Here is a 26,459-nt window from a genome sequence, read left to right as displayed (position 1 = left end):
GCACCTCTGCTTCAACGGCCACCATGCCAGGGGGGCAGCAGGGCTCCTGGGTCCAGTGAATCTCAGAGGACCCCAGCGCACGGGGGGAAGGTGTCACTCGGGTCAAAAGGAGTGGCAGTGCTGGACCTGCAGCCCTGGGTGGACTTCTCCTGCCCCACCTGGACCCTGGAGGATATCTGCAACCCTAACGCCCCCGAGATCTGGCCTTCTGTATGCCAGTGTGTGCACTGCGTGTGTGTGCACTGTGTGTGTGTTCACTGGTCAACCCGTGTCACAGAGGTCTTCACAGAGGGTCTTCTGATCCTGGTCACTGAGGCTGGCCATGGTGGCGCAGAGAATCTGGACAGGGACAACTTAGGGCCACTGGTCATTTCCCTGCTTGTCCCCAGGGAGTCCCCCGGTTGCGTCGAGGTCCAGGTGTCTGGGGCATCTTCCTGGTGGGCAGAGGCAGGGCCCTTGGTATGGGGGTGGGCAGTGTTGGGCTTTCCTCCTAGGTGGGGAGGGGAGACCCCCCACTGTGGATCCAGCCCCCTCACACTGTGCACTCCTGTATCACAGCCCTCAGCCATCCTTGCGCCTGTGGCTGCTGCCCCTCCAGGCCCCTGGGATCTGAGCCCCTCCCACAGGCCAGGCCCTCTGCTGGCCACTCCCCTGTGGTTCCTTCCTCGTCAACAAGGCCTTTGGGGCAAAGCTGTTTAGAGTAGTGGCCACAACATCAGGGCCACTAAGAAGGTTCTGGATGCCCATGCTCCTCCACAGGCCTGCGGTTGTTGGGGCCACCCACGGCAGGGGACCCCGAAGGTCTGAGAGGAAAGGAGGCCCCTTCCTTTGCCCATGGGGGAACTGTCTACACAACGGGCCATCTTAGGTTACGAAGGATGTGTCCTGGCATCCTCTCATGAGGGCTGGCCCTCACCATCCTTCCTCTATCCCTGCCCACCCCAGTTCCACTGATCCTTGCTCTTCCCCAAAGCCTTAGGAGCCCCTCCTGCACCCACAAACCCCCTGCCTTCCAGCTGGGTCAGCCAAGCAGCTTTGCTCATCTGGCCGGAGAATGAATGGATGGACGTAGAGTGAGTGACCCAAGTTACATAAAACTCAAATCCCGGCTACATAATGACTCTCTCTCCTATCCCAGGGGGTGGGGAGATGACGGTCCCCAGCCCCCTGCGCGCTCAGCCCGCCTGCCCTCCTGAAGCCGCCTCATCCATGCAAGATGGCGCGGCAGGGCGCGCAGCCGGCGGGGAGGGGACGGTCCCTCGGTGCCCGGCGCCGCCGCGTCCGCCCTAAACGCCCGGCGCTGTTCTCTCCCGGGCGGGGGCGGCCGCTCCTTCTCCACGGTTGTCGCAGCGTGGCACAGGCGCGGGCGGTTTGGGCAAAAATAGCCCCCCCACCCCGCCGGCGCGGGCGCCGCCCAGAGGGCGCGGGGCCGGACCCAAGCTGCCTCCGAAACCGGCGTGTGCAGGCCGCGTGCGGGGCCCCGACCCCCGCGTGCCTGGGCTCGCGCCTCCGGGCCACCCAGCGCGCGCTTTCGTATTGCTCCTGCGTGCCACCGTGCCCACCCCCGCGCGCGCCGCCGCGCCCCCGCCTTCCCGCTCCTCCCCCCACGCCTCTGCCCACCCCCGCGCTTCCAGGTGCCCCCTCCCTGAGTCTCCGTCCCGCCCCCTCCCCCCCCGCACTTTTCGCCTCCGAGCAACCCTCCCCCACCCTCTGTGCCCCCGAGCCTTCGGGTCTCCCATCCTACGTCTCTTGAGCTCCCACCCGCGCCTCAGTATCCCCCTCCCTGCCCCCTTCCCCCCGCACCTTCCGCCTCCCAGCGCCCCCCCCATTCTCCGTGCCACCCCCGCGTCTCCGGATCTCCCATCCTGCGTCTCTGTGTCCCCTCGTGCCTTCGTGCCCCCCACGTCTCCGTACCCCCCCAGCCTTCGGGTACCCCCACCGCGCGTCTCCGTGCCCCCCCAGCCGTGTAGAGAGCCCCCCCTCCGCGCGCGCTCCCGCCGGTGTTTTCGGACTGCACCAGCCCGGGAGCCCCGCGGCGCCGCGGCCGGCCGGGGGAGGCGCCTCGTCTGTTGCCGCCGCCCGCACCCGCACCGGCACCCGCACCCGCACCCCGCCGGCCCCGCGGCTGCGGCTGTGGGCGCTGGGCGGGCGCGGCGGCCAAGGCGCGCTCGCACCTGCGGCGGCCGGATGATGGCGCGGCGCGGGCCGCGGGCGTCCTGAGCGCAGCGCCCGCCGGGGGATGCCAAGACGCGCTGCTGGCCCTGGCCATGTCGTCGTCCTTCTTCAACCCCAGCTTCGCCTTCAGCTCGCACTTCGACCCCGGTGAGTCCCCTGGCCGCGCCCCTTGCCAGCCCTCTGCCCGCTGCAGCTGCCCCTAACCTGCCTGACTGCGGACATGATGCTTCCAGAGCCCCCGGTTTCCTATTTTGCATGGAAGTTAACCCTTTCCCCACTCTGAGTGGAGCCGCAGAAGGAACGGCTTTCCCCGCAGGACCCCCTGCAAGCCCGGAGATGGGCAGGCCTTGGGGCTGGCACCTGCACGGCTGAGGCCTCCAGCAGCGGGGGTGGGCAGTGGGGGCACTGCCCCTGTCTCTGTGGAAGCTTCCGTCTCAGGTAACGGGCAGGAGGGCCCGTGTTGGCCCCAGGTGTCCAGGGGAGGAGGTGGCCAGGACTAAGGGCCCCCGGGAGGTGTGGGAATGTCGCCCCCCCAGGCCCAGGTGACCATGGGGATCTACGTGGATCTACGGTCTTAGCATGGGAGGCATCTCCCCAGGCTGGGAGCTGGTTTTGGGGAGCCCTGCCAGGCCACCCAGTCGCCTGCATGGGGAGGTGGGAGCAGTGGTCAACCCACAGGACAGAGCCCACTGAGCAGAGGCTCGGAAGAGATGGGCCTCAGTGGATGCCCAGGCCCTACGGTCAGGGAGAGGCCCAGGTGGCGCTGTCAAGCTGGCTGTAGGGGGCGTGGGGCCAGGCTGGCGGCCCTGGAAGCCTGTTTACCCATGGCTGCCTGACCTCCTGGCAACTGTGGGCGGCCGGGGTGGACAGAGGGACCAGGGGCAGCTGGAGGCCTGCATCTGTCACCAGGAAGTGGTAGGCTTTCTTCCCTCTGTCTTCACTGGTCTCACCACCCCCCTCCTTGGCCTGAGTGGGAGATAAACCCCTGCCCTAGAGCCTTGGCCGAAGGGCCCAGAGTCCTACTCACATGTCACTGGGGCTCTGGCACAGGCTAATCCAGCCAAAACAAAGCCGGGTGAGCACGTGACGGGCTCTCCTGGGTCTCCCTCCCTGGAGTAGGGTCCAGTTCATGCAGTGATGCACGGGGTCCCCTGGGTACAGCCCCATCTGAAGGCATTTGCTCTTGGGGGAGGGGACCTGACAGCGGGTTCCTCTGCTGGGCTTAGGGTGTGGGTATCACTGGCTCAGAAATGACTTCCCAAGGCGACTCCTGGAGCTTGGAGAATGTGGAGTCACCAGTGGATGGCCCAGAATCTGGCAGCGACAGCCCTGGCTGGGCTCTGAGGGTGGGGGCTGGAGGTGGCCCTGCTGCGCAGTCCCAGGCCCAGACAACCTTTAGGGACACGTGTCCTGCTGGCTCCGAGCTGGTGCTCCATGCAGTGTGGCTGCTGGGGAGTGAGGGTCCATCCTTGGAACCGTTGGCAGTGTGGCGGGGTGTGTGCCAGGACTGACCCAGGGATGGCGACGCCCTCCCCCACGCCCTGCCTCTTGCACTCTTTGTGGGGCCCAGACTTGCCCTGTGTGGGTTCAGTACCCTCCCCCCACCACACACACACCCCGTGTGTCCCAGCACGAGACCCTTCTCCCATCTTAGAGAAACAGCTGAGCTTGGCTTCTCTTGCAAGTGTTCCTGTAAACAGCTGTGATCAATGTAATTATAATGTGTCAGTTTAAGGACTTAAGAGGGAAAAAAGTTGTCAGGAGGCAAGGGGAGATCTGTTTGCGGGTGGAGTGAAGGGGAGAACTTGCCCCACTGTGGGAGGGGCCGCCCTGGATGGTGGAGATGGGCTGCTGGCTGGGCTCTGTGCTGGCCCCCACGTGGGCATTGGGGGGGGTGGGACCCGCTGCCCTCCTGCTAAACGCCCAATGTTCAGAGCCCAGCTCCCACCCCCTGGAGTCCCCCTGCCCACCCTTGCCTTCTAGAGTCTCAGTTTTCTCACCTGTAAAATGGGATAGCTGTGCCTACCCCAAGCTCAGTTAGCGGTTAAGCGCCTGGTGAAAACTTGACTCTCAATGAACAGAGACTGCTCTTATGGGGGGGGAGGTGTGGAGACAAGGCCACAGTGGCACGTGGCTTTCCTGTCCCCAAAGTGGGGAGAGATGGTTCTTTTTGAAGTTGGCTCCTGTCTAAGGGGGGAACCCTGCTTGGGGTCCACCAAACTTGGAGGGCAGGGGACGGTCGTGTTTGTGGCTGTCTCGGAGTTTGTTTCTGTGGTCACTCAACACTCAGGGATGGACAGAGGGGCCTGGCCCGGGCAGAGGGTCCTCACAATGTCACCAGGCCAGGTCTGCTGCCTACTGCCAGCTCTGCGTCCGTCATAGATCCTGTGGCAGTTCTCCACAGAGGTGGTGACAATGGTGCGGTTATGTAGAGAGTGATGGGAGCTGAGTTTGAGGCTCCGGCTGTAGGCACATGCTTGAGTGAGGCCTGGGGGCTGGGGGACCTCATTTAAACTCCTCTCCTGCTTGGGCCACCACCACCTATCAGATAAGGGCAGGGCAGGCCGCTGGAGGGGGCCAGGCCCAGCATGTGCTCCTGGGGCGATGGGCCGGCGCAGGCGGGCATCCGGAAGGGCTGCCTCTGGAGTCCAGCTCTTCCTTAGGATATGGGTGACCCTGGGGGATTTCTGGGCAGTCACAGCCCTGTGACCTCAGCACTGTGTGGCCTTGGGCCAGTCACTCAACCTCTCTGAGACTCAGCCCCACATAGGTGAAACCTCACTCTGGGGGAGACCAGGTGGTGGGGCATGGAAGTCAAGAGCTGAGGGGTGATGAGGGTGCCATGTGGGAGTCGGGAGCACCTGGGTCTGGCTGGTGGGGGGAAGGTGTGGCTTCTAAGGGGCGGGGAGGGGGTTTGCCTCTCCTGCTGGAATGCTCTGAGGCAGGGAGCTGCCCTTGTTTCTTACCCTCTCTGGCCCCGGGTGGACTGGGTGCAGCCCAGGCCCTCAGCAGGTGCCTGCCAGGTGTAGGCCTCAGTCAGAGCTCTGCAGTCCTGAGCCTGGGGGCCTGGAGCTTCTGAGGACCCCGTGGGGCAGGTAGTGGACCAACTCCTCCCTGATCCCATGGCCCTCTCTGTGCCTCTGTTTCTTAACCTGTAGGTGGGCATTACTGTGGTGTCCCCTCCTGAGGGTCACATGTGGGTGACTGGAGCGCTGGGTGAGGGTCAGTCCCCAGGGAGCGCCACTCAAGGCTGACCCTGGTGCAGGGGTCACCGTGGACCATTTGGCAGGACCTGGAGTTTGGGGAAGCTCATGGAAGACAAGGCAGCCCCCAGCCTCCCGGTCACGTGCTGCTGCCTGCCCGCGTCCTCACCCTGCGCCTGGCCCCACTGGGAGCCGACTCACCAGCATTAATGTGTGCGAGGTGCCAGCTCAGGGCTGGGCACGCCCTGACCTTAGGGTGAAGGTGTCGCTGGGGGACAGGGCGCAGGGAGGGCATTCCAGCCGGGCGTGGTCTATCCTGCACGGGGACAGGTGCGCTTCGGGACTTGAAGCCTGAGAGGCCCCCAGGAATGGGCTTTTGCAGCCCTGGGGGTCCCTCTCTCTGGCTGACGGACACCTGCTGGCAGTGGTTCTTGAACTTGGTGGCCCTCCGCTCGCTGCCTGCTGCCCACGGGGCCTAGCTGAAGGCAGATGCTGCCTGACACAACCCGCCCCCCGTCCCCTCCACCAGGCCCTCCCCAGATCGACTCAGGCTGGGGGGGGAGGGGCATCAAGGGCCGGAGTGTTACTCCCTCCCCGCGCCCTGAAAAAGGCTGGCCTCAAGGTGGAAGCTGTGGCTCTTGGGCTGAGTCTGGGGGTATGGGCCAGCTCAGGGTAGGAGGGAGGTCACAGTCCTCTCCTGGGCAGTTTCTTTGCATTCTAGCACATTCTCCAGGAAGCCAGCCTATGCTCTTGTCACAGAGGGGCTGCTTTTCCCTCACGCTGGGTAGCTTTACATGCGCCGGTGCCCGGGCTCACACAGGCACTCACACGCGTGAACACACACGAATGCGCACATGCTCACAGATGCCTTCACCTGTGTGCGAGCCTGGGCTGGGCCGTGGGTGCTGTGGTCTCCTGCGGGGGGTGGTCAAGGTCATGGCTGAGGGGAGCCAGATCCCCCGCCCCACCCTTGGCCCTCAGCCTCACCCCTGCTCTCCTTTCAGTTGATGGGCTGAGTCACCGGGTCCCGGTGGCCTGAGGCTTGAGGAGCCTGGAGCTGTCCCTCTCGGTGGCTGGCCCTGAAGGACTGCCCCACTGTCACCCGGCCATCTGCAGTCACTGCCCTTGAGCATGTCCGCCCATTCTCCATCCTCCCTGTTCTCCACCTTCCCCAGGTCAAGGGCTCATGGGTGGAATAGCATCCTCCCAAATTCATGTCCACCTGGAGCCTCAGGATGGGACCTTGTTTGTAAACAGGGCATTTGGAGCTGTAATAAGTTAAGATGAAGCCATCCTGGATTAAGGTGGCCTAATTCCATGGCTGGGTCCTCACAAGAGAGCAGGGGGAGATTCAGGAGAGAGGAGGATGTCCCCTGCCACATGACAATGGAGGCCAAGCTGGGCTGATGCAGCCACAAGCCAAGGAAGGCCTGGGGCCTCCAAAAGCTGGGAGAGGCAGGAAGCGTTGTGCCCCGGGACCTCTGGAGGGAGTGTGGCCCTCGTGCAGGACGTCCAGCCTCTAGAACATCAGACACTCAATGTGCGTTGAGGCCCCAGTTTGTGGCATGTCGCGATAGCTGCCCCAGGACACTCCTGCAGGGCGGCTCTGAGCCCCATGGGGCCTCATCTGGGGCCGAGCCTGCCTCTGCCTTCATGCCAGCCTCCATCTCCTCTGTGTAAACTGGGACAGCCCTACCCACCTGGACATGTCTTTGGAGGAAAGCAAGGTAACACGTGTGCAGGCGCCTCAGAACACGCGAGTTCACTGGACCGCAGTGATAGGAAGGCAGCTGTGGCCCAGGCCGGTAGCCCTCATCTGGGCACCCTGGGGCCTCGCTCTCGGCGTCCAGCTGCGTCTTGCAGAGGAGCCAGCACCAGCAGGACAGGCGGCCCGTGGCCTCCCCTCCCCCGGCAGAGGAAGCCAGCAGAGGAAATGAGGGCAGCGGACGCCGGGCCAGAGCCAGCTCCCAGGCAGCCTGTCTGGCCTGTCGCAGTAGGCAGCGTCCACGCCGGGTCCCTGCCTTCCTCTGCCAGGGTCAGCTTTGGGGGCAGGGGCCAGGGTGCCCTGGGGTCAGGGAAGGTCTGCTGAGGGTGACTCTGGAGTTAGACCAGCAGTTGGAGCCACGCGGGAGCAGCCGCCAGAGCTAGGTATGTGGGGGTTTCTGGGAGGGTGTGGGCTCTCCCACTGCCAGCCCTGGGACCGGGCATGAGTGGACAGGGGCTCATACTCGCGAGGTCCCCAGTCCCTGCTCTGGCTCTGCCAGAGGAAGTGGCAGGACAGGAATGGGCAGGGCCAGGGCAGTGGGTGGTGCTGGGCAGCTGGGGGTCACTTGCCACAGAGGGTGTGTGAGGTGGGGCAGCAGGATGCTGGCCGGCATCTGGAGGCTGGGGCGGGTCCCCGGTCGCCTCTCACGGTGGGATGTGGCAGGCGGTCGCTTGTAGAGGGATGTGTGGTGACTGTGTAATGGGCTGGTAGCTGTCTGCGTGGAGCTGCCTGTAGTCCCGGGCAGGTGCTTCGGCTCCACTTGCTGTGAGGCCCACCTGGCTGTCCGGGCACCCCCCTGGGAAGAGGGAATCCCACTTATGGGGGACGCCGCCTGCACAGCATGCTCCTAGGAAGGAGTCTGGCTGGTCGCGCTCGGCCTCATGCCCGAGGTCACTCCTTGTTGACAGCGAAACGGCAGGTTCTCTGCGCAGCCGTCGACAGACACTGCCTTCTGCCCAGCTCCGGGCATCCTAACGCCATCTCTTCCCTCTTTTCCTGACAGCTTTATTGAGATATGATTCACGTACCGTATGATTCATCCATTTCAAGTGTACACTTCAGTGCTTTTTACTGTATGTACAGAAGTGTGCAGCCATCACCACTATTTCAGAACTCTTTTGTCCCCCTCGTGAAAGCTGCACACCCACCGGCAGCCTCTCACGTGCTTCCTGTCTCTGGAGATCGCCTGTCTGGACGTTTCCTACCTGCAGGCGTGCAGCTCAGGGTTGTCTGGGTCTCTCTGCATGGGCCCTCCGTTTTCTATCACGGGAACATAGGGAGGGGGCCTGGGTCTGGGGGCAGCTTTCGTGGATGCTGAGGGCTGGGCCACGACACGCAGGCCCCTGCCCAGCACTCAGCATCGAGGCCCTGCTCCTGCAGTGCCACAGCGTGACTCGCCTTTTCCGCTGCCTGACGCCTTGGGTGCCTTTCTGGGGGCTCGTTGGCCATTTGAAGTCGTCTTCTGGGATTCCCCGTGTGAGCCAGGCCTGCCCGGCTGTGGGTATTATTTATATGTTCTGGAACTGAGCCCTTGGTCAGAGGTACGCATCAGGGCTGGTGCTTTTGCATCTCAGCCGTCTCACTGGTCGGGGGCAGCGTATGCAGGCACCGCTGGGGCGAGTCTTTCCCAACCCCTGTGCTCAGTGGCGTCAGGTTGGTGGCTTGAGACGGGCTGTGGTGGGAGAATTTGCGCCCCAGGAGCCTGCAAAGCCTCCACGTCAGAAACCTCCTCCGTCTCTTTCTTCCAGAGAGCCGGTTGTTAAGCATTACCAGCAAACCAGGGGTGTAGGCCAGCTTGTTAATCCCAGGAAGCCGCCTGGAATCCTTTTGGCGTGAGGCAGGCATCCTCAAGAGGCAGTTTCTGGCCCCTGGGGATGAATGACCCAGAGGGATGGTCGTGCTCCCTCTTGGGGCCACTCAGCCCTGGAGGGAACCTCTGGGTGGGGCCTGTTCAGGGAGGGCGGGGCCAGGGCTTGCACAGTCCTGCCCCTGGCTGAGGCCGCACCTGACCTGAGCCCTGCCCCTGCTGCCGTGCTTCCCCAGCCCACCTCACCCCACTCTCTGCCCGCACTGGGTTCCAGGCAGAAACTTGGAGGCCAGGATGGCAGGAAATTCTGGTCTTGGGCTGCCCTCCCGCCCCTCAGCAGCTGGTGCTGGAGTGGGAGCCAGTGCATCGGATTCTGCTTTATTTTTCCTCCTTGTGATGGGCAGCCCTGCAAGTCCTGTCTGAAACTGACTGGCTGCAGTGCTTCCTGGGTCTAGCGGTGCATCTGTAGGTTTTCTCCTGGGTGGGTCTGAGCCTGGCTGCCTCCGGCCTCTGCACAGCTGCTCCCCCGATGCTCCCCCGCCCATGCTTGTGAGAGGGACTCATTCATCCAACTCAGTATCCTCGGGGCGACCCCGTGCCCAGCAGGTATCAGGGCAGGGTCCTCAGATGAACAGGATGGGCAGGTCCCGTCCTCCAGAGGGGGTCACCCTCAAGCCCCTGCAGGGAATGGGGGCCGAGGGACGTGCAAGTCATGGAGGGACTGGCAGACGGAGGCTGGGGGCCAAGTGGGAGGCCGTTTGTGCAGATGAGATGGTGTCGGTGGGAGCGGCCCCGGGAACGGAGAGACGGGTACTGTAGTGCACGTTTTTCCCTGTTCTCACCCAGCTACCCCCCACCCAACCACTCCTGCTGTGTCCCTTGGGCTGCTCGGTCACCAGGGATTGGGGGGCCAGGGCTGAGGACATCCTGGGTGCCCACCCTGCCCCAGGACTAGCCTTGGGGGTGGGTCCTGGGGCTCCTGGGAAAGAGTCAAGGGGCCTCTGTTGGTGGCGACCAGGCCGGCCTTGTCACACGCCAGCAGAAGGGATGTCACTCATTGGTGCTGAGCTCGTGGCACTTGCTTCTGTTGCTGCTCTGCACGGCGACTATGTTTATGTCCAGCGCTGGTCCTGGCCCGAGGGGGACCGGGCTGGGTTTCCAAACCCATACTGCCAGCATGTGCTTCTGGAAGTGCGTATGAGAGCATGTCTCCTGGCGTGAGAGGTGTGAGAGTGCGTGCACATGGGTGGGTGTGATGTGTGTGCTGGGAGTGTGTGAGTGTGAGCATGTGTGCAGGGGTCTGAGTGCGGGTGAGGATGTGGGGGGAGTGTGTGTGTGTGGGAGTGGGTGAGCACACGTGTAAACATATGAGTGCACCTGTGTGAGGACGTGTGTGTGAGTGTGTCCCCTCTCTGGTTCTCCGGGGGGAGGCCCAGGCCCCTGGCTCTCCCCTGCCGCTGGGCAGTGAGAGCCCTCGGGCTCCCCTCTTGGGCTCTGGGTGATGGTATAGTTCCTGAACCCCTGTGGACGGCAGGCGGGGGGCTGACACCCCCCTCCGACCACACCGACCGTCCAGCCACCTGCCAAGGGTCTGCGGTCTGGGGTCGGGGAAAGAACCCTCCTGTGTAGGCGGCTGCCGTGACCTGTGTGTCCGTGGGGGCCTTGGGGGGGGCCTCCCAGCTGCTTGTTTGTGTGTCCTTGGACTTTGCCGGGTCTACACTTAAGCCTGCAGAATGGCTGCGGCCACTTAGCCGCCGGACACTTGAGCTTCCCTCCTCCGGAGGCAGCGCCCTCCACCTTCCAGCCCTCCCCTCAGTCCTTGGAGTGTGAGACTGTCCGGGCTGCCTGCTTGCCCGCCCCTTTCCCCCAGTGCTGTCCTCGGCCCCATGCGGCCCCATGCGGCCCCAACGCTGTCTGTACTCCACGCCGCAGGTGGCATCCACACCTGTCTCTGTACATTAGGACATCCAGACTGCAGCTGGAGAGGTTTGGAAGGTTCTGGGGTGGGGTCAGTGGGGCGCAGCCTCCCCACGCAGACGTGTCTCCGGCCCCTCTCACCTGCTGGGGTGGAGCCTGGGTGGCTGCGGAGGTGGGGTTGCTGCACCCCTGCCCAGAGCTGTGTTCTGAGGTGGTCAGTGTGAGCCTGGTGGGGGTGGCGGGCTGGGACTGAGAGCCGTCCGTGACTGCCCCCACCCAGCGCCAGCTCTTGGGATGGGGGCATCCTGCAGCTGCGGCCTTCATCCTGGGAGGCCCATGGGGAGGCGGGTGTGCCAGGGCCCAAGCGACCCGTGCGTCCGAGCAATCAGGGCTCTGACTTCAGTCGCCAGCGTCCTTTCATTTCTCTACTTGACCTCAGAGATTTGGGGGAGGAGTGAGGACATGGATGGGGTGGGCCTGGGTCCTGCCTGGGAGGCGCCACACAAGTCCAGTGACCTGCTTCCCTTCCTCCGCCGAGAGGATTCTGTTCCTCTCCGGGGGAACTTCCATGTCTGGGCCTTTGGGCAAACATTTGCCAAGAAACTCGGCCCCACGGGCCCCTCAGCGCTGGGTCCGCCTTCCGGATGGTTCATGGGGGTATGACTGCCCCTCCTACTTGCCCTCTGTCCGGGGAAGCCCCAGACTCTTGCCACTTGCCCCGGGCGCGGGCTGGGAGGTGGGAGTAGCAGGGACAGATGACGGGCCCCTGGAGGCCTGGGCACGCGGAGCTCTGCCCCTCGTGCCGTCCACTCACCTCGGCCTCGTAACTCAGAGACGCCCGCCCAGGTTGCACAGCTTCTTCCTGCACAAGATCCTGTTTGCATCACCAGGCAGGCTTGTTGGGCAGAGGCACTGGTGCCAGGATGCCCTCCGATGCCCTGCCAGGGCCCCGCCCCAGGCCTGCTGGTGACCCTGGGTGTGAGCCCCCGTCGGCTGCATCCGCACCAGGCAGGCTGGCTGGGGCGCTGGGAATACCAGGGGGCGTGGCTGTCTCGCTCGGAGCCAGGCTCACTGCCTGGGCTGGGCAGGGGCCCTCGGAGGGCCTGGTTGCCCCCACTGGAACTGCAGGCCATTGGGGGCTGGGCCGGCTGTTCTGTTTCCTCATGTGGTGCCGTGGTGCCGTGGGCTTCGGTGTGAGCCACGGGAGCAGCTCCTCAGGGCCTCAGAGCCTGTGGCCGGCCCTGGACTCGGTGCGGTACTAGGTGGGGGCACACAGGCGGGTGCCAGGCGCCCAGAACAGCAGTTTTGGCGGTACTTGGGGCGGATGACCCCGTGGGGGTATTCAAGGCTGCTCGGCCACAGGGGGGATCTGGGACCTCCCCTCCTTCCACAGGGGAACAAGTTGGGGGCCAGGAAGGGTGCTGGGCCCTGGTGGTAGGTGGGCACAAGGTGGACGAGTGGATGGGGTCCTGGCCTGTGTGTTGTCCTGAGTAGCAGGGGTGGGGCCGTGCTCCACCTGACTTCCGACATTAGGATGGAACATCCAGTGAACTTCAAGGGCCAGACGGGGCTGTAGCAGGGAGTCAGTTGGTGCTCTGGCCTCGGAGCCCCCAGCCCCCCGGCAGAGATGCTGGTCGAGGAGTGGGCTCCCCGTGGTGTCTGGCTGCGATGGGGGGTCGCCCAGGACCCTCACTGTTGTGGAAGTGGCCTTTGTTCCAGGAGGGTTTGGGCAGCGCCCCAAGGGAGTGGGTGAAGGATGAGGCTATGGGCGTCTGGTGCAGATCGGAAAGGGGCTCTTGGGGGGAGCAGTGAGCAGTTGGCACACCCCTGACTCGGTCTCCACGGGTGTCAGACCACTTGCTTAACATCTTTTTAAACTGAGGTGAAATTCATATAACATGAATTTAACCCCTTTAAAGTGTACGGGTCAGTGGCATTTAGTACATTCACAGTGTTGTGTGGCTACCAGAGGCTTTTCATCACCCAAAAAAAAAGCCCTGTGCCACTACAGTACCCCTCCCGGCCTCTGTCCCCTGGACCCGCCTGTTCTGGACACTCCATAGGGATGGACCATGCAATGCCGTGGAGGGGCCGTCGGACTCGCCCACGGCTTCTCCACCAGCTGTGCGGGGGCTCCTCTTTTTCCTACATCCTCAACAACACTGGTTATTTTCTGCTTTAAAAATCATGGGCGTCCTAGTGGCTCAGATGGCTCACTTATTCTTCAGAGTGGCTGCTGAGCCAAGCAGCAGCATGCGGCCCCTCCCAGCAGACTGGGAGACTGAGGCACTGGGCCTTGAGGCTGGAGGGGGATGACTGGAAATGCTTCCTGAGTGCCGTGTGTCTCAGGCTCCTGGGGATGTTGGGACGGGGCCAGGCCAAGGGGCCAGTGAGGATGAAGGCGCAGTGGGGGAATGGCCAGCAGTGGGCAGGCAGGCAGGTAGAGGGCTCGGAGGGGGCTCGTGGGTGGCGCTTTTGGAAGATGGCTTCAGTCCCGGGTGAGGAACCTCCGGGAAACCACAGACCCCCGAGGAGGTTGGGCAGGGTCTGGGCCATGGGGTGGAGCTCAGTGTCCTCAGCAGGGCTGGACGTGGGGAGGGGGCATGAGCAATCCAGAGACAGTTGGGGCCTCCCACTTGGGGAGGGAGTGGGAGGGACCCAGGGAGCGGGTTTGCCTTGAGGGGGACGTGGACTCCATGCTGGGTTTGGTTTGAGATGCTCCAGGACACCCAAGGGAAGGGCCAGGGCCAGGTGGATATCGGGGTCTGGGGCCCCAGAAGAAGCTGGGGACCAGGGTAGGAGCTGGGGCCCTGATGGGGTCAGGAGGGGATGTAGGCCAAGCCTGGGTCCACTTGGGAGGAGGATGGCCTCTAGCCCAGGACAGTGAAGGGGGCGGCTGAGGAGGTGGAGGGTGCAGGGGCCACCCCGGGACCCAGAATGAGGCACAACCTGCTGTCCTTCCTGCACTCTGGCCGCCAGATGTGGCCAAAGACAGAGCCCCTCAGAGTGGGTCCACTGACCTGAGGATGGCTGGATTCACTGATCCTTCTCTTGGCCGATCCAGGCCACCTCCACCTTCCATCTCTGTGTCCCCATTGTTTCCCTGGGGAAACCTTACTGACCTCCAGCCATGTGGCTCCCCCAGGTGGGGTTTGAGTGTGGGGTGTGGGGCAGACAGAGACCTGTGGAGACCCAGGGCCCTGTGACGCCAGGACAGGATCTGGGCTCCATTCTGTTTATGGTGAAACCGTGGGGGTCTTTAAAGACAAGAGGGACGGGGTTAGGCGTGGGTGATAATTAAATAAAATATTAAATAAAATTATATATATCTGATTCTAGACATAGTACATGCTTATTGTAGAAAATATGAAAACTGCAGACAGCGAGAAGGTATTAACTACCCAGAATTCTACCACCCAAGACAATCACTGTTCACATTTTGGGATATTTTCTTCCAGTTAGTTTTTTTTTTTTTTTAACATGGTTGTGATCAGGATTTATAAACAATCCTATGTCCTGCCTCTTGTTCTCAAATTTACTGAGGCATAATAGAAATAGACTAAACTGTGCATGTTGGGTTTGATGGGTTTGGTGTACAGATATGTCAAAACTCATGAAGTATATATATTTGGGAGACCCCATGAACCCTTGACTCCGTACTCAAATAACAAGCATTTGCTTTGAGCCCAACCGTTCCCTTGTATATCCACTTTTTAAAATTAGCATAAAGTTGATATTTCCTCATTTATTTAAAACACCTTCTTAAATTCACTCTCTATGGCTTCTTTTGCAAATATACTATTGTTTTTACGGAATCCTTTTATTGTAACTATTTAGGCTGTTTTTTACTCTTATAAACACCACTGCAGGGAACATCTCTGTGAAGCGATTCCTGCCTGTGACATTAACTTGCTCCTTCCTTTGTTTTTAGTCTGGATTTGTGTGCCATCCAGGCTGCTCTCTCGTTTAAATTCCCAGACCAGGAATCACTAGGCCTGGGAGTTGGCGGGCCTCCCAGGCCCTGCGTGCGCGTCTCCAAATCGCTTTCCAGAGGCTGCTCCAACTTACGCCCACCAGAGCGCCTGGGCAGCTGGTCCTGGTGTGTGGGCTTCAGCCAGACACCAGCTTCTAAGAATTCACGTGGTCGAGAAGCTGACATCGGGTGTGACATTTCGTTTCTTTTATTATGGACGGGGCTGCACATTTTCCTGTGGGCTAGTCAAATTGTATTTCCGTGTTTGTGGGCTGACTGTGTGTTGTTTGCTTGTTTCTGTTTTGGGGTCTTAATGTATTTTTTTTGTTTTTGCTGATTGTGTGCCCCCAAAAGTAGTCACATCAGTCCTTGACAAATTTTCTGTCAATCATTCGTCCTGGTTTGTTGTTTCCTTTTAATTTGGGGCTTTTATGGAACATACGTTTCTATGTGGCCAAACCCATTGATCCATTGCTTTTAGCTTAAAACCCCCTCTCCATTGAGAAGCCTGATATTTATCTATTTTCTTCTCAGATTCTATAATTTGACTCACTGATGTCAATCTGAAGTTATTCTGGTGTGTGGTCTGAGGCAAGACCACAGGGGCCGGGCATTCTGTGCGGGGTCTTCCTTTGAGGCCAGGCCTGGCTCTGGGCTGTGATCTCGCTCTTCACCTGTTGGCCCATCTCTGCCGCAAAACCATATGGTTTTAATGATTGTAGCTTTTGGGCATGTTAAGAGTTAGAAAGGCAAGATCCCTCTCTCTGCGCTTTTTCTAGTTTCTCTTATTTAGAGCTTCATCCACTACAAGGCCATGGGTCTTGTTGATGGGTGCCTGGGAGGGGATGAGGGAGGTGGGGTGACCCAAGTCGTGTGACAGCCCCCTGATGGACACCACTCACCTGACCTCACCCCCTCTCATTGGTGGAACAAGTCATTCCTTTTACAAGAAGCCTGGCCTGGCACCTGGTTCTGTCCAGAACTGCTCCCTCCCCTCCTCACAGCTCCCCCCACAAATGGTCCATCCCCCTCCTCCCGCCAGCCCCTTGGAGCCCTCCCTGGAGACGGACCGAGGCCAGGACCAGAGAGCACCAGCACCGAGGGTGGTTCACCAGAGGGATCTGCTGGGTACCGATGTCCACCCCCTTTGGGAGCACAGGATCCGTGTCACCCCTCCAGTGTCACCTGCAGGGCCAGGACCCCCAAAACAGGAGCCCCTTGTGAAGGGCCCTGAGACCTCCAGGGTGGGCCATGGAGGGAATCCGTCCCCAAGGGACACCCAGGTCCTGGCCCTGCAGGCTCCACCCCAGCTTAAACCAGCATCCCTCCCCCCTCCCCTTCCGTGTCCATCCACTGAGGGCCATAGGTGGTGTGGCTCGTGCCCAGACCCTGACGCTGGACCCCACTCCTGCCCCCTGCTCACCCGGCCTCCCAGCGGGATCGGGCTGGTCCTGGAGCACTGGATAGGGCCTGTCACGTGGCGGGTGTTACAGTCGTGTACTCGGGGGACAGGGTGGAGGCAGTGTCCCAGAGCCAGCACCTGGCAGGTTTTACGGGGGACTGTGGGATGTCCAGGAGGCAAAGAGGGCTTGGGGACATGGGACTCTAGCCCTATGGGGTCTGGAAGGAGGGTCTTCTGGCCCACCTGTCTCCCTTGGGTTCCCTACCCCAGTTGCAGGTCCCTGAGGTGATCTGGGGGACAACAGAGAAGATGTGGGAGGGGGGAATCCTCAAAGAATGCGTTGAACTTGAAAACGAAGCAGGAAAAGCAGGAAGGGAGAAGGGGGAGGAAGGGAGGGGGGAAAGGAGGGGTGGGGACCCATTGGTGGACCTGGTGGACCTGCCTTGGGAGATGGTGCCTGGCTGCAGCTTTGTGGGGGGCTGTCACCCTGAAATGGCCTGCAGTCAGACCCCCACACGTGCCTGGCCTAGTGGAGGTGGGGTGGGGCCAGAGAAGGGTGGTTCCAGGCGGGAAGCTGGGTGGTAGGGGTGAGATCTGACCCGTGAGGCTGGGGGTGGGGGCGGGCTCTGTTTGCTCAACATGAACTGGAAAGGGGCCCCTCCTGGCAGAGAAAGCATCCACGGGAGACCCTCGGGACACAACAGGTGCCCAGTAAGCGTGAGTTACTATTCCTAAACGTGGCCATGCAGTTTTACAGAACGCCGTGCCTCCTTGGAAATGGCTGGGCCTTGCCCAGCAGTGCTCAGGCCACCGGGCTGGCGAGGAAGGCAGGGTCCCGTTCAAGCAGCAGAATTGGGCCTATGGAGGCCATAGACCTGCTGGGTCGGTGGGGGGAGCTGGTCGTCTCTGTCTTTTTTTCTCTGTTGCTTCTGCAGTGGATAGAATTATTATTTTAGGAAGTATCTAACGAAACAGGGTCCACCATCAGTCATCCCCACAGGAGGGCGCCGCAGAGGCGGGACCTCAGACAGAGGAGCGACCAGGAAGGCAGGTGGTTCTGGTCTACCCGCTGCTCCGGCTTGGATGCTGCGCGGGTTTTGGGGTGCTGTAGGGGCTGGTGGGTGTCAGAGGTGAGCTGCTGAGCATTTGTTACCCTGGGGTGTGAAGACCCCTGGGTGTCACTGAAATTCGGGCGGGAAGATGGAACAGGCGCCTCTCGGCTCCGCACACGCCCCCTTTGTTGTGATGGTTGATGGTTAACAGGTGTTTGTATCGTATGACCATGTCGGCTTTTACAACCTGCGTTTTCACATAAGGGAGCTGGACTCTCAGTCCTTTCCTGTGTGATTTCATCTGATTAAAGTAGAGCGTTAATCACAACAAAAAAGAGCTCCTCTTACGCCTGAAACGTGACCCCTGCTGGTGGAGGTGGGGGTGGGCTGTCCGCTGCTCTCAGGGAGCACCCCCCAAGGGACCCCCCCACCCCCACCCCGTGAGGTTTCCTTCCAGAATCCCTGGCCCAGACCCTGCCTCTTCCAGCCGCGTAGGCTTGTGTGGCCCCTTGAGGGGTGTGGGCCCAGGGTTTGCCCTGTGTGCTCTCGGCCACCCACAGGCACTGCTTCTCCCTGTGATGTCGCCACCCTGTTCCCAGTGTCCTGGCTCCCTGGCCCCAGTTCTGCCCACAGAGCGGGCATGGGGCACTGAGGGAGGGCAGGGAGGGGTCCTGGCCGGGGGCCCCAGGCTCCTGTCTGTAACTTCCTCACCCCAGCCCTTTGTTTGGGTGAAGACAGGCAGGCTCTGTGCCTGCCAGGTGACCCTGGCTGTGGGTGCCCCCGGTTGTGGGTGCCCCCCAAGGTGAAAGGGGCCTTGGGGAGTGAGCCCTACAATGGTGGAGGGCTGTGTGCCGACGCCCACGGTCACTTGGCAGGAACCTAGCCCGTGGCTGAGATGCTACCCATCCCCCTCCCCGTGAAGGACCATTCTGGCCACCTGCCCCTGCTTAAGGAGGCTCTGATGGGGGTCACCTGACCCTACTTAAGGAGCCTCTGATGGGGGCCACCTGCCCCTGCTTAAAGCAGCTCATATTGAGGCTACCTGACCCCGCCCAGGGCAGCTCGCACGGAGGAAGCTTGCAGAGCGGCTCCGGGGACGCAGGCTGCTGGAGGTCCGGGACGAGGCTCCAGGGACTGAGGAGCTCACCCCGCTGTGGGGCACACGGGACACATGAGGAGTGAGCAGACCCTGGAGACCCTGGAAGGCAGGGCCCAGAGTTCAGAAGGAGGCAGGTGTGAGCTGAAGCAGTGGGAGCCGCACCCCACCCCATGGAGGCCACACCCCATGAGTGCCCTGCCCCCACCTTGATGCCCCCAGGCTTGGAGGCCGGGAGGAGGTCTGCACAGCCGCAGGGCAGACCTGGATGATGAAATGGACCCTAAGAGAGAACTTCCCAGCACTCAGCAGTTCTGCCTGCCCTGCCCTGTGTGTGGTGGGCCAGCCCTCCCCCATCCCAGCTGGACGGAGCTTGGTGAAGTGGGGCCTGAAGGGGCTCTGGGATCTGGGTTCCTGCCGGGGCTACGTTTCCTGCCTGGAGGTGAGCAAGTGCAGGGGCGGGGGGCTCACTGAATGGGGTACATCCAAGGGCTCGGGCTGCAGGGCCACCCTTGGCCGCTCCCAGGTGACTCCCGGTGGTCTGGGCTTCACCTGGGTCTGCGGGTTATTTTATAATCTTGGCGGGCCCTCTGGGCAGGAGTACGAGGGGCAGAGAGGAGCAGGTGGTGAGCGGCCACCCCGTGGCCTTGCTGCGGGACCGGCCTCTGCCCCTGTTCCTCCTCTCCTCGCCCTCTGCTCAGCCAGCAGGAGGCCTGGAGCACTTTTTGGCCCACCCTTCACCCCTTACCCGGGGCTGAACTGAAGTGGGAAAGGGCGGGGGGTGGGGTCTTGTGGTAGGGGGTCTGTGGCGTGTGCCAGGCCTAGCTGACATCTTGGGTTGGTGTTCCTCTATTGCACACTCTGTGTGGGGTGGCCCCATTTCCAGATGGGGTAGCTGAGGCTCAGGGCCCCACAGCTGGTGAGTGATGGAGCGTCCAGCCCACCGAGGCCCTGAGCCCTCTCCCAGCCCAGCCTGGAGCTGCCCCAGCCCAGCCTGGGGAGGGTAAGCAGGTAGCTTCTTCCCACCACGACCAGGAGCCCCCTGATACTGGCACATGGTCACAGAGATTGGTGCCAGCACTTGCCCACTGAGGGTATACAGGCACGCCAGGTGTCCATCTCCTGTGGGGAGGACCACGGGGCCAGGTCCCACAGTGGTCGAGTGCCCCAGAGTGCAAGGGAGGCTTCTTGGCAGGGGGTTGGTCTTCCTCTGCTTAGCAGGCTCCTCTCACCTCTGGCCCCAGCACCCTCCCTTCCTGGAGCTGCACTGGGCAGCCCAGCCTGCGGCCCTTGACTATGTTCTGACCTGGGAGCTGCTGCCCCCGCCAGGGCCCTCCGAGGCGGTGCCTGTCCATGCGCGGCCACTGTGCTCTGTGGGGCTGGGCAGTAGCTGTGGGTGCCATGAGGGTCTGGCCTTCCCTTCTGCTTTGGCAGCAGGGTCTGGGGGCAGGGGTGGAACCTCTGGTGATAGTGCTGCAGAAAGGGGTCCCGGAGGCATTGGGTGGACAGAAACACCCGTGGAGGCTTAGGGTTCCCCGAGTGGGGCCCAGGCCAGGCACGGCCAGCCAGCAGGGAGTGCCTCAGGGGATCCTCCTTTCACAGGGTGTTAGCTGAGGCCATGTGCCAGGATGCTGGTGGGTCCCAAGTGCAGTAGCCCCAAGCTTGGACCCCCGGGTGGCATGCACCCATCTGAGCCAGCCACCAGCCGCACAAGCAGGGCATTTGTTCCCCACATCCAGGGTCCTGGTGCCTGGTACCCAGCCCTGCAGCCCCCAGACCTTGGCTTCAGTCCTGGAGCCCCTCATGGTTACAGAAGGGGGCTGGCACGGTGATGTGTGTGCTGGGCTTCATGGCCACGTCTAGGGGCTGGTGTTCTGATCCTTTCTCACCTGCCCAGTGTCTTCAGGAAGGCTCTCCCCGCTGAACCCTTGGACATAAAACGGCCAGAGAGTGCCACCTGGTGGGCGGTGAGGACCCCCCCCCCCGCCCCACACACCACGGACCTATGTCTCACTGCCAAGCTGCCCCTGTGTCGCTGTGGTCACAACTCAAGTGGGCTCTGCAAGAGCCAGGACCCAGCTGGCCTGCCCTCTCGCGGGCCTGCCCTCTCGCGGGCCTGCCCTCTCGCGGGCCTGCCCTCTCGCGGGCCTGCCCTCTCGCGGGCCGTGTAGTTGTCCCCAGGCCAAGGGTAGAGCGGCAGGCATCTGGGCTTGGGGTCTGGTTGGAAGTGGGCCTTCCCGTGCTCCCCGTGCTGGGCTCGCATGGGGCTGACAGTCACGCTAGGGTGAACGGCCACAGCGAGGTGAAGTGCTCGGAGTTTGGGAGCAAAGCTGTGGCTGGATGCTTTCTGCTGCAGAGTTGAACGGCCTGAGGTTTGTTTGAATGGGTTTTTCATTTCTGAAACAAATAACAAAGCCATTTGCAACTTCTGTCTTCCTGGGCACTCGTGGTGTCGTTCTGGTGTGTGAGTGGCCTGGCACTGGGGGGATGGTTTCGGGGTTGCCGCTGCCAGGCCCCCTCAGTGTACAGAGCATGGAAGGACGTGTGTGCAGGTGCACGAGCACAGACACACCGGTCAGTGCCTGTCTGTGCGCTATAGGTGTGCCAGGTGTCCATGCGCTGGGGTCGTGCAGGCACCGCCACCCGCCGCAGGCGCCTCCGGCTCTTCCCCATCCTGTCCTGGCTCCAGTATGTGGCTTCTTTGCTCTGAAGAACCAAACACCTACCTGAGGCTGCTCTGTCCCCTCCTTGTGGCCCCACTGCCCCAGCGTCTAACCTGATGGGCCTCTGCGCCCTTTGTGGTCCTGGTGCCGTTCTCTTTCCTCCGTCAGTCAACACAGGCTTATTGGTGTTTCCAGGCCCGGGGTGTTCCTCTAGCCCTTGACACAAAGAGCATCCCTGGGCTGTCACACCTCTCACTGAGGTTGTCACAAGAATGAAATGAAGTGCTGACCCCTCTTGCACTCTGGGAAGAGGTGGGGTGTGAATGGGGCCCCATATGGGCCTCCCAGACTGTTAGTGGGTGCCGATCCTAAGGGCACGAGCAGGACCTTCCCTGTAGGCATCTTTGGTGGGTGGTGGAGGAGCCAGGAGTCAGGAGTGGGTCTACCCAGGCCCCCAGGCACCAGCCCTGTCAGTGTTTGGGTGCATCCATGACTTCCTCGAGGCTCAATTTTCTTACCTCTAAAGTGGGCACGATGATACCTCATGAGCAGGTTTGTCGGGGGACTGAAAGAGAGGGTATGTGTGTGTACATGCATAGTGTGTATGCCCCTGTGTGTGTGTTCGTTCATGCTGTGTTGATACAACAAGTGTCTCTGCCAGACACTGGTCTGTTTCAGGAGTTCACGGCCAGTAGGGCCCAGGCTGTAGGCGCCGGCCTGCGGACTCAGAGAAGGGCTCCGGGAGCCAGAGCTGGAGGTGCTGAGGGCGTTGGTGCCTCCCTCCTGGGGGCGGCCAGGGTGCAGGACTTGAGTGAGTGATGTCTATGTGTGGGTAGGGGGTGAGCGGCCCCTGTGCGGCCTTGGGATCTGGGGGTGACACTGGAGGGGACAGGTCCATCTGATACTGAGGGGCTGTTGGAACCCTCCTTCTCCCACCAGGATCATCCTCTGACTGTGGAGGACAGGGCATGGGCTCCCTGGGGACCGAGAGCAGTCTCCTAGCCTCTGACATGGACCTCAGTGTCCTCATCTGCAGAGTGGTTCTGAGGGTGACACTCCTGTCACCTGCTGTAGTCTCAGGGAGGGGGGCAGGGTTTCAACTGTTCGAGCATTGGTGGGGCTCCAGAAACTGACATGTTTTGTAGATTTGAAAATTCAAGTCCACAGCCTCTCAGAGCCACTTCTGGCTCTGCCCATCTGTTTGGTCTTCTCCCTATCCCTGCAGATCCACCTTCAGGGATGTGGGCATTGGATGGTGGGGGAGGCCCACTCAGGGCCCCACCTGCCACCTTCCTCTGCTGCTGAGTCAAGCACATTATGCTGAATGACCACCCATCCTCAGCCCAGTTCTGTGACCAGGGCCTGCCAGGGGGTTGGGAGGGAACCCACAGGAGGGCCGCACCCCAGGACTAGCATCAAGGAGGCTGAGGGCGGAGGCTGGGGCTGGGTCACCTGAGGCTGTCTTGCCCGACAGCAGCCTATGCAGCCCAGAGGGGCAGGTGAGTGATAGGCCTGGTGCCTGCTGCCTTCTTCCAGGCCCTGAGACCATCCAGGAGATGGAGATGCAGGAGTGCACGTGCAGGCAAAGGTGGCGGGAGGGGAGCCTGCTGACCGCCCATGGGTTGCCGTGGCAACAGCACATCCTTAGGGGCTTTCATGGCTTCCTGGGGTGCGGCAGCCAGCGCTGCTCAGCACCCTGTGAGTACACGCTATTTGGGTGGGAGAGCCCAGTTGGGAGGGGTGATGCTTACATAGTGGGTGGGCCCCCCCACCTGGCCTGTGGAGGCCCCTGTGAAAGTATCTTTTCACAGCCCCACGGGACTGGGGAATACAGCCAAAGTTCCAAGGTCTCTTCCAAGGGTAGGCTGAGCTGGTTTCCCCTGCCATGGTGACCCTGCCCTCCTGGGCCCTCAGCCTCGCCTCTCTTCCCTGTATGTGGGTATCTGGAATGAGCTCGGAGACTTGAGTAGGAGTCTAGGCCGCACTTACCATTGTTCCAGCCTCTTGGGCTCACCCTGCCTCCAGGAAGTCTTCCTAGATACCCCATTAACTGGCAGCTCTGGCTTCCCATGTGGGCGCAGAATGCCCGGGAGCAGAAGCAGATCAGTCAGAGGTCAGCTCTGCACCTCGGCAGGCTTCTCACCCTCGATGAGCCTCCATTTCCTCCTGTCTGGTGGAGACAGGCATGGCAGCCACCTCAGTGCCAGTTAGGACCCGGTGAGGTGCTGCTGAGACCTGCTCTGACCTGAGGGACCAGTGATGGCAGGTGTGCTGGGTGGGATGATGGGGTCCTGAGGAATCAGCCATTGGGAGCTGGGGGGCTGGGGTGCTCAGTGGGCAGAGGAGCTGGGGACAGGCAGGAAACCTCCAGGGGCCGAAGGGAGGACGGGCAGAAAGAAAGTCCTCGGGAACGGGGCGTGCAGTGGAGCCAGTATTATGGGACAGGAGGGCAGGCCAGGGGTGGAACTGCCAGCCCAGCGTTTAGGGGACCCCGGCTGGCCCCACCACACTGTCCTGCGGGCACCAGATGGGCCAAGCTTCCCCAAAGCCCTGGCTCAGCGGGGGAGTGGGGGCAGCTTGGAGCCCTAATTTGGGGGCCATGCTTGTGTGTTGGAGGGCCATGTTGTGCTGTCCTGGGCACCACAGTTTCCCCATCTGGTGAGGGTGAGCCATGAGGGGCTCACATGGACCAGGTGCTGCAGAAGGGGGCACCCTGCTGTCCTCAGGACAGAAACAGCACCAGGGGTCCCTTGGTGGGCATTCAGTAAGAGGGTGACTTGGAAACGCCAGGCTGCATGGAGGAACTCTGCTGCCTGACCTTCTTGGGGATGGTGACATCCCTGTCCTCAGAGGTTGGACAGGTCCCGGCCCTGACCCCCAGCTGCCTGGAGCCTGGCATGTGGCCAGTGGCCAGCAGCCAGGTCCTCAATCTCTCCCACTTAGTGGGGCCCTGGTCCGCCTCCCAGCAGCCCCCATCCCGGGTCTCACAGCCTTTACCAGTGCCATGCCATAGCTATGGCAACGATGACAGCCCCCAGGGCCCACTCCAGAGGGGTGAGTGGGCTGGCCAGTCTGAGAGAGACGTGGGAGAGTGTCCCCATAGCCCCAAGACCCTGAGCTCATGAGGGATGTCCACGAACCCCCAGAAGTGGGAGCTGAGCAGGCCTCGCCAGCTCTGCCAGCCCCTTGTCCCTTGGCAAGGCTAGTGTGGCACCCAGGGGCCGGCCATGGACTTCAGGCTTGGGCCACTGTGGCCACCCCGTGTGTCCACCAGCCCTGGGCCCAGCGGCTGTGCCTCTGAGTGTGGGGTCTTGGAGCAAAGGTAAAGGTGCTGAGGCTCAGATCGCAATGAATCGGGGGGCCTCGGAGCCCGGTGTGGGGATCGGCTGGCCCCGAAGTGTGCCTGGGGGGCTGGGTGCAGATGGGGGCCGGCTCGCAGAGCTGCCCTGTAACTGCTCTCTCCCTCGGCAGACGGCGCCCCGCTCAGCGAGCTCTCCTGGTCGTCCTCCCTGTCTGTGGTGGCCGTGTCCTTCTCCGGGCTCTTCACCGTCATCGCCCTCATGCTGGCCTGCCTGTGCTGTAAGAAGGGCGGCATCGGGTTCAAGGTGAGGGCTGGGGGTCGGGGGAGGCTGTGGACGAGATCCTGAGGGCTGGCCCTCTGGTGTCCACTCGGCACTGGGCTTCCTTCCCTCCTAGGGCCCTCTGGGGACCATAGAGGCCAGGACCCCACAGCCCCTCCTCTGGGGGCGGCCGATGGGAGAGGCCTAGGGGCTGTCAGGGACCCCTCCCACTGCCTCCCCCATTTTGGGTCCCCCTGTGGGGGGGGCACTGCCTCACGCTGTCATGTCGCAGCTCAGGGTCAGGCCTCTGTGTGCGGTGCACCCCGGGACGGTGAGGATGGGCCTCAAGGGGGCTACGGGGGCTCCTGAGCCGCTGTGGGAGGGGTCTCTATGCCCAGGGGGTCCTTGAATCCCTGCTTGTTCGAATCAGCAAAGGGAAACCAAAGTTGCCCAGACACGCTTCCTGGCATCAAAAGCACCTCTCTGGCTGGGGTCACCTTACTTTGGGTGTCTTCTGCCCCACGAGGAAAGGATTGTGTGCCACATGGGAATCAGGGCGGTAGGACAGCAGGAGTAATCATTACTGTTTATGGAGCATCAGCTAGACGCTGGGCCCGCCTTCTCTCTGGCCACCCTGGCAGGGCTAAGCTCCTGGGGTCATCCTGGGCTGGATTCCAGGGCTGAGGTGCCCTCCTAAGGATGGTGGCCGAGGGGCATCCCCTGGAGCGCTGTTCCCCAATCCTAGAAGTGCCCATGGCTGCTCCCTACCTTAGCTGCAGCTCTGAGCATGGAGGACCAGGAGAAAAAGCTGGGAACTGAGAGGCCAAACCAGAGCACCCCCCCAGCCCTGTGGGCTGAGTTCTGCCGACTTAGCACATAGCACCGCCTGTGGTCATTCTCCCGCCCACTCGGCCGCCCTGCCCTTGGCTGGAGGTCAGATTCCTGGGCCTGGCGAGGTCAGGAGGGGAGGGGCTGTCCTGTGGCCCAGCACAGCGGCCCGCCACCCCAGTCATCTCCATACTAAGTGACCCACATTGCAGCCGGGTCACCCCCATTTTAGAGAAACAGTGCCCTCCCCCCCACCCGTATGTCTCATCACAGAGGGGGCCAGGGGAGCTGGCATCTGCCCGGCACTTGCCTTTTACAAAGGTGTCTTTGCCACATTTCACTGCAGGGCCATCCAGAGCCCTCTGAGGGGTGGGCTGGTGGAGCTCAGGGCCTGGGCAGCAGGGCCATGGCCCTGGAAGCCTCGGGTCTGCATCCAAGCCCCTGCCTGGGTATCCTCATGCCTAGCCCTGTCTCCCTGGCCTGCAGGCACACAGTGGGCTGGGCCATGCGATGCTGGCATTTTCCTGGAGGATCCTGGGGCCAGAGAAGCTAGCGGGAGGGGGAAGGGAAGTGGGATGGGAAGGGCGAAGGGAGGGGAGGGGGAAAGGAAGGGGAGGGGAGGGGAGGGGAAGGGAGGGTGGAGGGGAGGGTGGAGGGGAAGGGGTGCCTGGGTTGGGCCTTGAGGCTATTGTATGCCAGCCCCTTCTCAGGATGCTGTGAGAACAAGGCCCCAAACAAGGGCCAGTGCGGCCCCCTCCTACCCGTGCCCTCCTCACCTCCTGGGAACATGGTGCCCGGAACATTCCAGCACCAGTGCGCCTCAGTGGGAGGGCCTGCCTGCATAGCGGGCTCCCGCCTGGGCTCTGGGGGGCCAGTGCTGGGCTCTCGCACCTGGAGCTGTGCTGGGAGAAGGGGCTGGGCAGCGATGCTCACACTGTCCTATCTGATCACCCGCTCTGCTGGCTCCATCCGGTGGGCCTCCAGGTGGCACTGTCAGGTAACAGGCTGGGGCCGGGGC

General features: G+C 62.1%; 1 protein-coding gene across 2 annotated transcripts in view; it reads left to right on the top strand.

The window, feature by feature from the left end:
* Positions 1-2,267: 2,267 nt before the first annotated feature.
* The window catches only part of AATK (apoptosis associated tyrosine kinase), a gene marked incomplete at its 5' end in the record, with an annotated part of 38,658 nt that continues 14,466 nt past the window's right edge, over positions 2,268-26,459 (top strand). For both annotated transcript variants that reach the window (XM_081218385.1, XM_081218384.1), the window contains 2 exons: positions 2,268-2,322; positions 24,525-24,658. In XM_081218385.1, coding sequence (XP_081074511.1) covers positions 2,268-2,322; positions 24,525-24,658 — 189 coding nt within the window. The remainder of the gene's footprint in view (positions 2,323-24,524; positions 24,659-26,459) is intronic.

This window comes from Mesoplodon bidens (genome assembly GCF_964165515.1).
Source record: "Mesoplodon bidens genome assembly, chromosome: 19".
NCBI lineage: Eukaryota > Metazoa > Chordata > Mammalia > Artiodactyla > Ziphiidae > Mesoplodon > Mesoplodon bidens.
This window is presented reverse-complemented; position numbering and strand designations above follow the sequence as displayed.